Below are 16,963 nucleotides of genomic sequence, written 5' to 3'. Positions count from 1 at the left end.
GTATGCACTGTTTTTTCTCGAGTATAAAGACTAAATGAAGTGCTGATATAAAGTGACTTTGACTTCCCGGTGGAGTTTTGCCCTCAGACCAGCAGAGCTGTGAAAGTACTCAATATGACTGCAGGGCAGAGACAGGACTTGCATGCAGTATCAATATTTAGCCTCCCCCCTCCCAGGGTTACTTTCTGTATTCTGTCTCTATGGAGACTCTTGAGAATGAGAACTAATGCTGCAAGTCAGAAAGAGTTGCACAGAATCAGAGATGTTAGAAAGGAGGCATTTCCTCATTGGTAGTCAGAATCATACTCCATGGATCTGGTACATGCTTACATGCAGGCACACAGTCATGACTGCACTGCGATTATTATTGTCACTGCATTAAAGGACATTTTGTGGTTGTCTTCTTCTGATGTCATCATGTTATTGTCCTTGATTTACATCACTAAATAAGACCGACAAATGTTTTTTGTTTGCTTGTCTTATCGCACTGCCTTCAGGGTTCAAAGTGAGTTCAGATGTACTGTAAGAACAAGATGACAAGTGATGTTTCCCAGAATACATGGCATGTGAATGTGTATAAAAATGAAACAAAGGAAGCAGAAACAAAAGACGCCCTCCATATTTTTATCTAAAACAAAACAAGCCCAACTACCACAGAACAGCCAATAAGTGCATGTGTTTCGCAGTGATGAGCCATATCTGATTAATTACTCAATGGTCAGGTATTACGTGGAGTGGCAGTAAAGGCCTCAAATGAAGTGTTTCAAACAAAGGCATTGGTGTGAGGGGAGTGGAGTAGTTGTTTGTTTAGTCACCCGGTGATAATCCCATCATCTGAATCATGACTGACTGCAGGTTTTACTTAAGGTCAGGTACACCAAAACACTTCGAATAAAATTCACTGTCACAGATCTCCAACTGTCGATTTCACTGAGTTATGGGCAGCAACAATGACAGCAATATAGTACATGCATCCATTGTGACATTAGAAAGTGTCACATTTATCTTGCAAGTTTACTCTTCTTCAACGTTTTGTTTATTTCCTGGATTTTTCCCACATGGAAATTCTGACCAATCAAGAGCAGCTTTCTCACACAAGGCATTTTATCTGGTCCACTTGTAAATGCTGCCGTGAGAACATGAACCAACTATAGGCAAGTATGCAACTTTGTAACAAAATTAGTCCCTGATTCAGACCAAAGCAAGACAACTCTAGGTCTGAAAGCACTCTAAATATGGTCACTTCTGGCTCCAAAAAACCAAGTTGGTCATGGTCGAAATGCTGAACTCAAGGCTTCAAACAGCAGTCCACAAACTAATGGGTGATGTCACGATAGCTACATCCATGATTTTATACAGTCTCTGGTCTGGCAGTTTGGCTCCAGGGATGATGGTTGATCTACTTCTTTGGTCCAGACTTTCCCTCTCCACTGTTATTTTGTGGATTGCTGTGACATGTTGTGTGGACGTTGATGGTCCCGAGAGGATGAGCCCTAATGACTTTGGAGTCCGGATTTCTCTTTAGTCATTAGTTCAAGGTCCATTCAGCGTCATACTTGCATTTGATCATATCGTTGAGCTAATTTGCTTTCTGTCAAGTAGCTGTCCAAGTCACACACTCTACAGCAGGAAACGGCACTTCAAAATAACAAATGTGATTTTTACAAACTTGACATGTTTGCAGGTCACTTGCAGTTCTTTCAGAAAAGACCTGTGACCGACTTTTGGACCACAACCCACCAGTTGGGAACCACTGATCTAAAGTATTGTCCGTAAGATTTACAGCTGCCCACTCTCACTCCTCCACCTCTCTGTCTTTCAGGTATTGTGTCACTGATCTCTCTGGTGATCCTCTCCTACGACCGCTACAGCACTCTGACTGTATACAACAAGCGTGGACCAGACTATCGCAAGCCCCTGCTGGCTGTCGGGGGCTCTTGGCTATACTCCTTGTTCTGGACAGTGCCCCCTCTGCTGGGCTGGAGCAGCTACGGCATAGAGGGGGCAGGAACCAGCTGCTCTGTGTCCTGGACAGTTCAGACAGCCCAGTCGCATGCTTACATCATCTGCCTCTTCATTTTCTGCCTGGGTCTACCCATCATAGTGATGATCTACTGCTACTCCAGGCTGTTATGGGCAGTCAAACAGGTAGAGAGACATCAAAGTGTGTGTGTTGTGTTTATGCTATTTTGTCTGTCTGATGTTGAAAGTAAAACCACAGATTGCTTGAATGGATCCTCCGTCAAAATTTACCCTTTGAGTTGCAAACACTGTTGGCTTCAAAGGAGGTTAAAAATAGTTTGTGGTTTGCTAATTCACAAAGAACAGCAGGTGGTTACCTTGAACTTATGTAATGTAAAACCGACTCCAACAGCGTGTAATTATTAAGGTGGAAAAAGTTTCAATGCATCCATGGAAGTCAAAGACATGCACAAAATGCATGTTCAATCAACACATCCACAAAAAAGAGGGTACATTTCAGTGCCTAGTGGAGTGTGCTGGAGGTAGAAGACCTCACTTCTGTTCAAAGAGACTAATAATAAACTTAATCTTCAATAATACAGGCAGGCATTTGAGAATTGTTTATGGTCTTCTTAGGGTCCAGGAATATTTACCTCCCTGTCCTCTGCCAGGACCTTAGAAACAGCTCCTTTCTGGACAAGCCCATGTAATTTTCCAGAGGGCGTGTCCACTCCCTCCTGGGATGACGTGTCTTTCGCACCACAGTGAACGAAGGTGATATATCCCAAAATAGAAGCAAATGCCCTGGGCATACAGAAGGGTTTGTTCCATCTTTTCAGACTGCATAGCTGACTGCTCTTCACACCTGATGAAATCATGCCATAGCCTCTAAGAAGGCCACAAGCCAAAACATGTCAGTCTGACAATTAAGTTGTTCTTCATACAGTGGAAACTGCTCATAGTGATCAGTTACTGTGATTAACTGCTTATATGGATCAAAAAGCTTGGGACAGGCTCATTCCTAAGCAAAGTCTGTTAAATAATTTGCTTATCAAATTGTCTTCCCACAGTGTTCATACATGACAACATACAAACCTGGTAATACTGTTTTTCTTTCCTTTTACTCCCGTAATACTTCGAGGTTACCCGTCTGCATCCAGCTGGCTATCTGAGGCTGGTGCTGCGTGCACAGTGAAATCATCATGGTAAAGTCATTTTCACTCAGTAAAACACAAAGTGTCCTCAAAGGCAGACTGCCAAAAACAAGCCAATGAGAGCAGCAGCAAAACTTGGCGTTCCTCAGGCTACCTTGTTAAGTCTACGCAGACAATGAGAAACAGTCGTGGCTGCTAGTGATTGAGACAGAAAACGAATGTGCACTGTGAAAGTACCTGTGGTCAAAGCTGTCGTTGTGAAGTAGACTGATTGCGTAGTGTCCACCTAAGCGGGCCTTACAGCTGGACTGTATTTGAAATAGTCAAAATTCAGTACATAGCATTTCATTTCTTTGTATTCATTCATTCATTTTCCGTAACCGCTCATCCTGTTAGGGGTCGCAGAGGGGCCGGAACCTAACCCAGCTGACACTGGGTGAGAGGCAGCGTTCATGATTTTATTAATTGAGATCACATGATTCCTTTCTATGCAACCAACTGGCAAATCTCATTCAGGACGCCCTGTTTAAACTGCTCTGGCCTGCCTACTGTTGCTGCTTCCTCTGCAACCCGCCTCCACCCCAGCTCCTCCTTTTCATGCTGTGTCTGATTTATCAATGTCATTTCTGTTTGTCATTGTTTCTGATCTGTTCTCTTCCCGGGGGGTCTTTGCTGCTGCTCTCCCTGCCTTAGGCTTTCCATGTAGGCGCATGGAAGGGCAGGGAGGTTTGCTCTCTCTGCCTTAGGCTTTCTTCGTTTCTATGCAGGCGTGTGGAAGAGGCTATCTGTGTAGGCCAGAGGAAAGGCAGAGAAGCCCCAGAACAGAGCCATACCGCCAGATATAATACTGTAAATGGATATAGAGTTTTCCTGACTGAATTAAGTTGGTGTGCAATGAAAACAAGCATTTTTGTGAGCGTGTGGTAATGAGGAAAAGGATGGGGAGAGAGAAAGACAAATTTTAATGTTTAATTATTTTTGCTTCTCCTGTGCGGAGGTGTCTGTGGATGCGGAGTCAAGAGTGGTGGGATCATGATGTGGACGGCTTCATTAAAACAGATTTCATCCAAAAGTCAGGATGTCAAAGCAAGGGCTACTTCTAACTACATATGTTAACGCTTCACCACAAGACTCTCCTGGCAGTCTCCTGGAGTGACATTAAAGTCACATGAATTTCAAAGTGACTGTTGAAACTAAGGTCACATTGCAAAAAAAATCAGACCTAGGACAAGTGCCAGAATTGAAAAGATCAGATTGTGTGTGATTTATGCTGTTCACACTGTTATGAAAAAGCAAATCTGAGTCACATACAAGTCAAAATATTAGAAGTACTAAAGTTAATTGAGTTCTGAGCTCTTCACACATTTCTCTTCTTCTTGCATCTTGGAAGTTGAGCCAGAAATCCACACTCTGCTTTACCAAATATCATGCACATTTTCAGTATCTGTAACAGTGATGTACTGAGTTTTGGGGAGAGACTTTACTTGGTTTAAGTAAGTTAAATCCTTCGCACTCCCAGGGATTTGGACTGTTTATCCAGAGAGCAGAGGGGGTCAGCAGGACAGGGGGATTATCACAGCATTACGCCTCAGAAAGATCAGCTGCTGTGACAAAGCCTAAAGCCACTCACATCTTGCTTCTTCAGTCACTTTAATCCGATATTTTTGTAAAGCACTTTGGACATCAGTTTTTCAAGCCCTATCCAAATAAAGATTATTAGAAGACAATTGTTCAGTACAAGAGCACAGACGGACAGTAAACAACCTCTGACTCTGAGGACTCTGAGAACTGTTGGCACTGCTGTAAAGCTCCACAGGAGCATGTCTCATGTCTCAGGGATGTTCCTCCTGCCTCCAGTGGTCCGTGTTATCCTCTGATTATTGGGTGGCTCCTCGCCAAACAAATCATGGTCTGTTTGAAACAACCCTCTGATATCAGTAAGCAGCTTTCACAAAGTGCCCTTCACCTGTAATTACCTCAGAGCGTCACATTAGTAAATTGGCTTTCGTTCACTTTCACTACCTCATTACTTTTTGAACAACCTGCGCAGCCCTAAAAAATGTTCACCCCTTTCATTTAGCACATTGACCCCTCCTTCATCGGCTGTATCTTCAGACATAATAACACTTCACATACAGTAAGTAATTTCACAGTCACATTGGCTCACAGGGTGTATATTCGGTTTTGCACAATTAGCACCGCAGTTTAAAACCTCCAGCAGCCTATTTGAGGTTTAATGATACAAATTATTAATCTTAAATTGCATAATTATTCTCAGTAGGCAAAAGGATCAGCGAAAGGAAATTGGATACGCGCCTTTGGTCATACACGCTCGCTGTTTTCACCCAGCAATCTCACGCTGAGTGTTATGGTGCAACCTGTTGACTTAACAAATGGTTTTCATTTTCGGATGACGTCAAGAAGCAGCCCTATCTGAGCAGCTGTCAGTTCAAACTAAACAGACCTGATCACAAAACAAACAAGACTGAAAGCAGTTTCTTTATACAAGATAGAAAATATCACACACATGATGGCATAGCAAGAAAATGATGGTATTTGTTCATGTTGCAGGGGAGAATGATGAAATGATGTGTTAATTTCCATCTTTAAATAGGAATGAATTGGACGTCTCCTGCATGAGTAAGTATTGCGCTCTATTGAAGTAATCACATCTATGAGCAGAGCTGAGCTCCAGCTGGCACGAGCCCAGTAAAATCCCTGGTGATCGTTAAAACTAGAGGATCATTTGCATTTAGTGTGCGGGGGTCTCTTAAAGTTGTGGGAAAGAACTGGGCTCAGTGGGCTGTGTGAAGTATTGAAGTGTGTAATGTAGTGAGGTGGAAAAAACCTCCCCCACTACGTTCCAACTTGTTTTAACTTCTCCACGTAACAGAGGGGTGAAAGAAGGGCTAAGATAAAGAAACACCATCTGTGTTGGAAGAATGATGTTAGGATAACTTTTATTAGAGTAGGAGTAAGACAGAGCAAGATGAAAACTCCTAAAAATACACATCAAGAGACAAGTAGTGAAAGTAAATTTGTTGAATTTATTCATTGATAGCTTATGACCACATCCCTCAGGGAGTTTTGTGGGGGGCACTGCAGGATTACGGGGTACCGAGGTTGCTGCTATGAGCCATCTGGTCCCTGTATGACCAAAGTGAAAGCTGCGTCTGCACACTCGGCATACAGTCAAACAAATTCTCTATGGGTGTTGTCCTCCACCAGGGTTGTCCCTTGTCACCAGTCCTGTTTGTGATATTCACGGACAGGATCGTGAGGCACAGGTGGGGGGAGGAAGGGGTCTGGTTTGGGGACCTCAGAATCGCATCTCTGCTTTTTGCAGATGATGTGGTACTGTTGGCTTCATCACACCGTGACCTCCAGCAAGCACTGGGGCAGTTTGCAGTCGAGTGTGAAGCAGTCGGGATGAAAGACAGCACCTCCAAGTCTGAGGCCATGGTTCTCTGCTGGAAACCGGATTGCCTCCTCTAGGTTGGGAGAGAGTTACAGCCTCAAGCAACGAAATTCAAGTATCTCAGGGTCTTGTTCGCGAGAGAGGGTAGAAAGGACGAGATGGATTAGCAGTTTGGTGCGTCGTCTGCAGTGATGCAGGCACTGCGCCGGACCGGTGGTGAAGAGGGAGCTGAGCTGAAAGGTGAAGCTTTTGATTTACTGGTCCATCTACGTCCCAACCCTCACCTATGGTCATGAGCTCTGGGTAGTGACCTAAAGAATGATATTGTGGATACAAGCGGCTGAAATGACTTTCCTCAGAAGGGTGGCTGGGCTCAGCCTTAGAGATAGGATGAGGGGCTGGGAGTAGAGCTACTGCTTGTTCGTGTCTAAAGGGGTCAGTCGTGGTGGTTCGGACATTTGATCAGGATGCCTCCCGGCCACCTCCTGTTAGAGGTGTTCTGGGTACATTCTGCTTGTAGGAGGCCCCGGGGCAGACCCAGAACTCAGTGGAGCTACTACATATCTCCTCTTGCCTGGAAACTCCTTGGGGTCCCCCAGGAGGAGCTGGAAAGTGTTGCTGGGGAGAGGGACATCTGGGGTGCTTTGCTTGGCCTGCTGCCCCTGTGACCCAACCCTGGATAAGTGGAGGAAAATTGATGGATGGAAAGATGTTCACTGAAGAAAGTATTTTTGTGAACTGTGATCTCTGCCTTTTATTGCACATCCAGGGGGGCTCAAAAGCTCCAGGTTCACTGTATGAAAATTAGTTTAGGTAATGTGAGTAAATATGAATTTGTTGTGAAATTTGTACCACTAAAGCAGTGACAGGTCTTCCTGTAGGAGACATAGGTGCCTGCCTAAGGCACCACTGCGAACACAAAGGAAAGAATGATACAAATATCTGATGCTATGTATACCTGATGTTGCGTTCCTCAGGGAAATGCCCCTTCTCCTTTAGATGTAAATGGACAGCCAAGTCTTGAGCTTAGGAGCCGGCTCTCCTGTGCTATGCCATGCGCACCACTTATCATGCACCTACAATGCAGTCTTGGGATCCCTCTCCAGATGACTTAACACACACCCACACCTGGACCCATCTAACCTTAACGACACACATGATGGCCTGGTGAGTCACCGACTCACATGTGACCTTTACGATTCTGAAACTCAGAGCTCACGTGTGACCTCAGTGACTCTGTAAGGGTTCACACCCACACAGAGTTTAAAGCCTGCGACTCCACACCGGTCAGTTAGAACTGAAGAAGAACTTCTTGGATGAGGGGTGAAACGTCTTTAAGAAACTCTAGCAAGTCCAGTTGCCTACAATATAGCACTTAAGATTACCATGACCTGAATGACTGAGAATCTTCACCAACATTTTTTTTGCTATTAATGAATTGCACCACAGTCACATGACTTAACGTCACCACCCCAACAAGGCTGTGAAGCCATGGTTGGTTTGATGACGTCCTGTAGTCTGATTTAGCCACTTGTTGGCAACATCGTTAGACACATAAAAGCTTCAAAGTTCACAAGTGGGGTATTTACTGATGTATTTTATGTCATAGGACAAAACATAAAAGTCTCTTAAGCACGTGTTAACCTTATTTCAGGCATCTAACCAAAAACCCCATGAAAGTACCCACTGACTTCGTGATGAGGGAGCTGGGAATGGTAAAATGCTAACTCTTTTCAGGGTTTTGGGACTCATTCCTGGAGCACTTAATTGTGATACCTTTATCGCTGTTGTACTCAAATGAATAATGCTCTCACATTAAGTTGTGTTCAATTAAATCTGACACACGGGAAACCTGGGGCCAAGAAAAATTCACTCCAGCACACTGTACTTAATTGGAACTTAGACATGACATTTGCATGTAATAAAAATAACACTGGTTTTTAAATTGATTTTCCACCATCTGTGCAGCCATTGCTTCCCAATTTCACTATGCAGTTTCTCTCAACACAGATATTATTATTAGTATTAATATTTGTTTTTAAAAGAAAGTTAGTTAGTTTGAGATAAGTACATCCCAATAAACAGGTCAGTGCCTTTATTTTTTTTTATTACTTTTCTTTTATTTGCATGTCAGAGCTATAAAAAGCAGGGACTAATTAAAATTCTTGATAATTAATGCCTTTCCAGAAACACAGATGACAAAATTAATTACAACTTTTTCAAATTTCTGTGTATTTTGTCTTTGGAATTAGCAACACAAGCTTGTGCAGTCATTTAGTCTTGAATGTCAGAACATCCTTGAATGCACAAACGAGGAGAGTTTACAACGAAGTCAAGTGACATGAGAAGAAAACACCAGCTGCCATGAAAGCTGTAAATAAATTCAAGCTGTCACACTTTGACAAATAGTCTTTTAAGTGTGCACAGGACCTAAAATATGAAAAGATCTACAGGTTGAATATTTTGTTCTCGCTTCATGAAGCCTCTCTGACTCATCCACAGGTGGGTAAGATCCGAAAGACTGCAGCGAGGAGGAGAGAGTTCCACATACTGTTCATGGTTCTGACCACAGCGGCCTGCTACATGCTGTGCTGGATGCCTTACGGTATCGTGGCCATGATGGCGACGTTCGGCCCGCCCAACATCATTAGCCCAGTGGCCAGCGTGGTGCCATCACTACTGGCCAAGAGCAGCACTGTCATCAACCCGCTCATCTATATACTCATGAACAAACAGGTGAGTCAACGACAGGACAGTCTGACATGTACAACAGCTTTATTTACACAGTAAAAAAAGACAATTTACAACAGCTGAAATCATACAAATGGTCTATTTAAATATCAGTTCAAGTGTAAGAAGAGAATTCACTGACAAATCAAAGTTAAAGAGAACACCCTAAGGCTGTTGGGAGTGAAACGAGACCTTCACTCTTTATGTTCAATCATGGATACTTCTTTTTCTCTTCCTCTTTTCAGAAAGCTGCAGGAGGGACATGTACAAAAAGAAAATGTTGAACAATCTTTTAGAGGCAATGTGGTGCAGAAATTCCCACGATACTGAGTAAAAACAAGACATGAAAAATAGGCCTCCAGAGTAAAGAGTGGCGAGAAAGAGGCTGAGGGGGCAAAACCTAATGAGCAGTATCTGCGAATGTGTTTTCACATCTCACCACTCGCATGTTTCAGCATAACGTCCTGTATCTAACCCTGTCAATATAACTGTTGTCTCAAAGAATAAAAATTAAATTAAATTCCACCTTCCCAGAGAGAAGCAATAGCACCTCAGAAGTCCTGCTATTACTCTGAATCTTCAACCCACCCTGCTAAGACATAATTAAAAATGAATTTGGCACAATATTAAGATGCAAAGATGAAGGTGCCAGAATACATTGCACTGACACAAGTGCTCCCAGGGAACCATTATTAGCTGCACCGCAGCTGGATGTGATTTCCCCTTCAACAAGCATGCACTAAAATCTGCAAAACACCACTTAAGAAATAATAAAAAAAAAATCTTATAACACAATCGCCTCTCACGACATTAATGACAATGGTGTCTACTTGCAGCACGGTACAGCACAGACAGTTTAAGACTCTTAGCCCTGATCCTGATTTGCATGCTCTGTGCATTTCGAAAGTAATTCAGAGTTATTAGAAATATACATGTACAATATGTCCAGGGTTTTTGCACCTTCAGTGTGTTTACAATCACAAGCAATAAAACATCTTATCATTTACCTCAACTGAGAAACATAAAACCTATAGCAGGGCTGAAAACCTGCATGATTCAAAATGAATGAGAAATCTCCATAAGCTTCAAAAACTGGTTTGTTCAGGCTGTTTTTTAAACCTCTGTTACAGCTGCTGACTTTATTGGGTTCCTTGTTCCAAGAATCTTTTAACATGACATGCCAAACAGTCCATCTGAAACTGGGGCTGGTTATCAAACCTAACTACTGTGCACATTCAAAATGCGTCCATAGCGTAGAGTATTAAAACTGTAGAGTAGGGCTGGGCGACATGACCACAGATTTACCTAGAAACCATTTACTGTCAAGATACTTCTATACAGTTTCTACCAAGATAGCTGCAAATCAATGAGGAGAACTGCTTTGTGGCAATATTAGATTTACAGAATTTTGCATCAATGTGATGAAATACCTGTAATTCACTGAATTAGTCACTCCCATCTGGTTATTTTAACTTCACATACACTCAGGTTCCAGTTTAGGGCCACCTAGCTAAAAGTTACATTTTTTAATGCGACAGCTCTGCAATAAATCCTGTATTCATGAACGGTATCATCTATTCTGAGAAGTATTTCTAATATTTTGTCCACTCCCATTTAATTTAAAGAGGACCTATTATGCTCTTTGTTATATTCTGTCATATTCAATAATGTTACAATGTCGGATGTTCATATTAAACGCCACCAAAATTTCAAATAACAAGGTAAACATGGAAAACGAATCCCTTTGTTCTGAATACTGTTTGTTTATTTCTACTTTGGCTACAAGATGACGGCAGATTGTGTCAGATTTCTTTATATGGTCATCTGCTCCAGGCATGCTTTTGCAGGTGTTTAGATTACATATTCTACAATGCTACATGTAGCTACATGCTAATATCAAGGATCATGTCAACGTGATTGCATTTGTTTTAAATTTCTCCCCAATTTCTGATCATATTCCGGCTGGAACATGTCCAGTTGTGTTTACAAGTTTTTACTGGTGACTTGTAACTGAAGAAAGTGCCAGTATACAGTCATTCCCCAGCTGCAGGTAGACTGCTAGATGTAGCTACATGCTAATATTAGGAAAACATGTAAACTCTGTTGCTGGTGTTGTTAAATTCTCCCCAGTGTTATATCACATTGCTGCTGAAGCATGTCAAGTTGTGTTTAGAAGCTTTTACTGGTGATTTTTAATAGGTGAAAGTGCTGTAGACTGCTACATGTAGCCACATGCCAATGTCAGGGAAACATGTAAGCTTGGCAACCAATGTTGTAAATTTCGCATCATGTTCCTGCTGGAACATGTCCAGTTGTGTTTAGAAGCTTTTTATTGGCGATTTGTTACTGGAGAAAGTGCCCATATACACATTCACTCCCCAGCTGCAAGTGGACTACATGTAGCTACATGCTAACATCAGGGAAAATGTAAACTCGATTGCAGAAGTTGTAAATGTCTCCCTAATTTCAGATCATATTCCTTCTGGAACATGTCCAGTTATGTTTAGAAGCTTTCATTGGTGATGGGAGACAGTGCTGCTATACACAGTCATTCCCCGGCTGTAGGTAGATGGCTACATGTAGCTACATAGTAATGTCAGGAAAACATGTAAACTTGGTTATCGATGTTGTAAATTACTCCCCAGTGTTGCATCATATTCCTGCTGTTGTGTTTTTGTAGCTTTTATTTGGGGGTTTTTAACTAAAGAAAGTGCTGGTAAACACAGACATTGCCAGTCATTCACTGGCTGCAAGTAGACTGCTACATGTAGCTACATGCTAATGTCAGGAAAACATGTAAACTTTGTTGCAGATTTTGTTGAATTCTCCCCAGTTTAGAATCATATTCCTGCTGAAACATGTTGAAACAGTTGTGTTTAGTAGTTTTTATTGGGGATCTTTACAATAGAAAGTGGCGCTATTCTCCGTTATGGTCATTGCCTGGTTGCAATGACGATAGAGAGACGCCGAGATATGAAAGACCCAGAAACGCTGACCAATCAGAGCAGACAGGGCCTTGTCTGAAGGGGGACTAAAAAGGTCAGATCCTAAAACAGAGCGTTTCAGACAGAGGGTGAATACAGGTGTTCAGCACAGACAGTTTGAGGATGACAGTGTTTCTTGAACATTAGAGCATGTAAACATGTTCGTGTACAAACCAAGTATGAACCTGAAAATGAGCACAATAGGTCCTCTTTGATGGATTAATTTTTGTCTACTGGACTTAGTTTGAGCAAAGTGTACCTAATAAACTGGCATGTAGTTTCCCAAAAGAACTTACAGAATTTACTATATCAGGATACACCATGTATCAATGTTGTAATATAAAATACCATAGCAGACGTTTTTATCTTTATTGCCCACCCTGACTGTCAAGTATCAAAAATTGGCGCAAAATACTTGGGCAGGTGTTTGTTTCCTTTAATCAGGTATTGCCTGAGTTATAAAAAGATCTTGTAAAAAAAAAAAATTAAATAAATTTAAAAAAAAAAAAAATGCATTATTATTTGGTATCAGCACAGTACTAGTTTGTAGAAGTACTGACACATTTTGGGTGATACCCAGCCCTACTCAACAACAAGTAATGTTAAGCCCCATAATCATCTACTACATACAACTACTACAGAACCATCTAATTCAATATACATCAGACACGTTTTCACATCTTATATAGAACCACAACCAATGGCACAGGAACATTTTGTAGATTAGCACACTTAGCTATAAAAATCTCTGTTATAGGCAAGATTTTTGTGACTGTCTGTAGCAAAAACCAACCTTCCTCTCAACACTGAACCAATAACCACAGATGTGGCACTGACTGACTGTATAAAAATCATCCTAGCTGGAGACAAAGCAAATCTGCTGATATTACCAGTTCAAATTCCATCTCCACTCTGAGCTGCGGACGAGTACAGGCCAATATTAGAGGATTCAGGAAGTATGAAACATTAATAGTTGTAGGAAATGAGCTTCGTGCTGTTACATGACAGAGAAATAACCCTGCACATACGCAACCCATACTGCAGTGGTGAGCTCGGGGAAGGGTTTGGCCGTTACACGCAGTGGTAAAATTACATTCAATAAAGAGTGAACTGACCGTCAAAAACAGGGGCTGGTGATTGCTGAGGCAGAGCTAAGAATCCCCTGATACAGCTCACTTCAGCAATATCAACTGCTCCACACCTCTCGCGGCAATTAAACTCCATGTTACTGCAGTCCTGCCACAGTATGTACTGCATGTACCTGAACAGTCACAAGGCAACCCGAGGAAAGTGTTCAGTCGACCACTAGGCACAGGGTTACAGCTGTTCTGAGCACCGGTTTGTTCTAAAGATCCATTTTGGCCCCGTTTGCTTTGATTTAATTGCGTTGTCAGTAAAAAATGTTACTACAGGTAGGGTGAATCCAAAAAAAAGGACAACCAGTGCCCTTACTTCCTGTGGGCTATTAACTGAGACAGGCTTCTTGACACTGAATGAGGAGTCATCCTAAACGTGTGGACAAGGAGCAACAGACTGGTGGGAGTGAGCCGGCAAAATGGCATGCGCAGGAGAGTAATTTTGTACTAAGCTCAACAACATCAGTAGTTTGAAATAAACCCCTCGTGACAAACACTAAACGACTTCTGATTGCACATGAAGATATCAGAGGAATGTCAAACAGGAACACCTGCTGCTGAGCGATGAAACGTACAGTAATATGACTGCTGTGACAGCCTGACTCCATCTCTGTGGAGACGCCTAAGCTGTCTTTCACACTGTGCGTTCTTCTGCAAGAGTTGCTGCTCTATGTATATGTGTGAATGTGTGTATATTTGTGTGTGTGTGTGTGTGTGTGTGTGTGTTGCATTTATGACATTCAGCATGGATGACGTCTTTGCTTAATCACAACCCTTGGGACCAGTAAAAAAGGAGAAAAACAAATCACAAATATCCCCCGTTATAAACAGTGGCATTTCCTTTAAGTGGATGACCACCTGTACTTTTAAAAAACACAGTTTACACCAATGAAACACACCCAGTTATTGAAAATGTACTCGTCTATCTAAAAACAGATCTGTTGCTACCCTAGTCAGCTCCACAGCTAACGTGGCTCAGCTAAAGCAGAGAGAAACGTCTTTTTCCAGCTCCACCTCGGAGACTCTTCCTGCCAGTCTCTGGTCTAGTAAACCATCTCAGTGGAGACAAGTTCTTTCAGAAGCCTCCACGTTGATCCCTCCCTGGAGGGCTATGGCTTATGTTCTTCATGCGTCTAATTTAAAACCTATATGCTCCAGCGTCCTTGTCTCCAGTGGCTTTATTGCACCTCTCCCTTACTCAGCCAGAAAAGGCCAGAGTGTGTGTGTATGTTCAGGCTCAGAGACTCAGGTTTCATATCTCAGATGTCACAGTCGACGGTGCTGAAGCCCGGAAGAGTGACCCGTCCCTTCCTCCTGAGGTCACTCTCGGTGCCCGTGTTGATCCGCTGGATCAGGCTCTTCTCAAACAGGAGGGGATGGTAGGCACCCAGTGTACAGGCAACATCATAATAACGCTCGTGGTAGTGGCACAGGTCTGTCTGCCTCATGGAGGGAATGAACTCGTACACGTGCACCTGCTCACACAGCGCCATCATCAGGAGGATGCCTGCAATGGCAACAGAGAGAAAGACAGAGAAAGTTCAGGCATCCATATTCAAAAGTATTTCCTGACTTTAAACCTGTTGATGCTCACACTGCAAACCAGTTTAGGGCAATAAAGATACAACGGTCTCAAGAGTCCGTCCGTCCATCCCCTCAGGTTAAGAGTCTAGGTGTTATCCTGGACAGTACACTGTCCTTTGAGGCCCACATCAATAATGTTATTCGGTCTGCATACTTTCATCTATGCAATACTGATCGTCTTCGCCCGTCTAAGTGCTGGGCCCTGCTATCCTCGCTCATTCTTTGGTTACATCTCATATTGATTATTACAACTCTGTCCTCTTTGGTCTTCCTCCCAAGTGTCTTCATAAACTCCAGTTGGTCCAGAATTCAGCTGCCTGTATCACAACCAGACCCCCTCCATCTTGACTACCATGAGACCCTTCAACCGTTCTGCCTCCACCCCTGGAGCTTGTTCCCCCACAACATTTGCAGTATTGACTCCCTCTCCACTTTCAAATCCTGTCTGAAAACACACTTTTTCAAGCTGGCATATTCGGTGACATGCATATTGGGACTTGCACTGAATTTATACCTCATATTTATGACTACAATTTTTGTCTGGTCATTTTATTAACTTTGATTGTATATTGCAGAATTGTTTGATTTTATGATCTATGGACACATTACTGCTTGTGTCTTTTTTCCACTGTGTCTTTTAAAGTGTCCTTGAGTGCTTTGAAAGGCGCCTATAAATAAAATGCAGTATCATTATTGTTCAATCAATACCACATTTTACTTTCAAGTGTCAATTTATGAGCTGCCATTTTTTGTCAACCTCTAAATTGCATCTTTTTCCCCTCATTTCAGCTAGAAGTTCAGCAGTGCTCTCTTTTCACATTCACACAGTCATACACATTCACACCTTAAAGCTGGACCATAAAGAAAACACATCTGCTGGTCAGTGGGCAGCTCGACCAGAGCGATTGGGGATTAACGGAAAAGACTGACATTTTGGAAAATGGCCAATTTTGCTTTCTTGCCTAGAGTTCGAATGACAAGATCGATGCCATGCTTATGCAGAATCGCTCGTGAGTTGATATTGACCTGGTGTTTTTCTCCTCAGTTCTGGCTGTTGACCAAAACATCCTGCCTGAGTCACCACAGGACACACACACGTGCAATAATCCTACAGCCTGTACAGGAATCTGTAGCCTGCTTCCAGATTTCTGAATCTTTGCTCACATCTCAGACCTATTATAGCTTGACAGACAGGATAAACAATCTTTCTGCTTAATGTAGCTAGCTAGCCACCTAGATGCATCCATAAAAATAGCAACGGAATTATGACAACAAATGTGGATGAAATTATAATAATAAAACAGATTTACAAAGTGCTTTACATGTCAATAATTACAACAGACAAGACTCAAGTAAAATCAGGAATGGCTCTCCGATAAAAGTGTGTTTTAAGAAGGGACTTTAAAGACATCACTGACTCGGCCGACCTGATTTCCTCGGGCAGACTGTTCCAGAGCCTTGGGGCCCTAAAAGCAAATGCTCTGTCCCCCTTAGTTATCAACTGGAACAGACAAAAGACCTCTGCTGCCCGAAGAGGTCAGAGATGAAGAGCCTTAAAAGTAATCAGTAAAATCTTAAAATCTGTACTAAAACATACTGGGAGCCGGTGTGAAGAGGCTGAAACTGGAGTCATGTGATCATGTCTCGTTTGTTGGTAATTCAGTCAGATTATCAGATGCTGGAACCAGCGATACTTCAGACAGATTTTAAGGCCCTGCACTGACTACACACTGATGTATTTTTTACGGTCTTGCAAAAATAAAAAGGTGTTTTCAGCTTACTGTACATGTACATACCTCACCAGTCCTCATATAGGTTAGTATTAACATGCAGCGATACTAAAATGCACATCTGATTAGGGAAAGTCTTCCTCAGCATCTGCTACACGCGCTCCTTTGGGAAAAGCGTTGGTCGTAAAATATCCACTGCAGCTGCACAGCTTCAGAAGCTGAGGAATGCAATTACAGTACACTGGGCAGTTCAAATGTTCATATG

General features: G+C 42.4%; 2 protein-coding genes across 3 annotated transcripts in view; one reads left to right on the top strand and one right to left on the bottom strand.

Annotated features, from left to right (window-relative positions):
- The window catches only part of LOC117251268 (opsin-3), a 50,633-nt gene that overhangs the window by 27,617 nt on the left and 6,053 nt on the right, over positions 1–16,963 (top strand). Inside the window, exons 2-4 of one of the 2 annotated variants that reach the window (XM_078174575.1) lie at positions 1,823–2,148; positions 9,037–9,270; positions 15,248–15,476. In XM_078174575.1, coding sequence (XP_078030701.1) covers positions 1,823–2,148; positions 9,037–9,270; positions 15,248–15,316 — 629 coding nt within the window. In that variant the 3' untranslated portion in view covers positions 15,317–15,476. Of the gene's footprint in view, positions 1–1,822; positions 2,149–9,036; positions 9,271–15,247; positions 15,477–16,963 lie in introns of those variants that run through there. The other variant, XM_033617424.2, reaches the window with a different exon arrangement.
- The window catches only part of LOC117251267 (beta-galactoside alpha-2,6-sialyltransferase 2-like), a 77,633-nt gene continuing 69,962 nt past the window's right edge, over positions 9,293–16,963 (bottom strand). The window contains exon 7 of the mRNA XM_033617423.2: positions 9,293–14,891. Coding sequence (XP_033473314.1) covers positions 14,644–14,891 — 248 coding nt within the window. The 3' untranslated portion in view covers positions 9,293–14,643. The remainder of the gene's footprint in view (positions 14,892–16,963) is intronic.

Source organism: Epinephelus lanceolatus, chromosome 14 (assembly GCF_041903045.1).
Source record: "Epinephelus lanceolatus isolate andai-2023 chromosome 14, ASM4190304v1, whole genome shotgun sequence".
In the NCBI taxonomy this organism is placed as follows: domain Eukaryota; kingdom Metazoa; phylum Chordata; class Actinopteri; order Perciformes; family Serranidae; genus Epinephelus; species Epinephelus lanceolatus.
The sequence above is the reverse complement of the archived record's forward strand: the minus strand, read 5'-3'. Positions and strand labels throughout refer to the sequence as shown.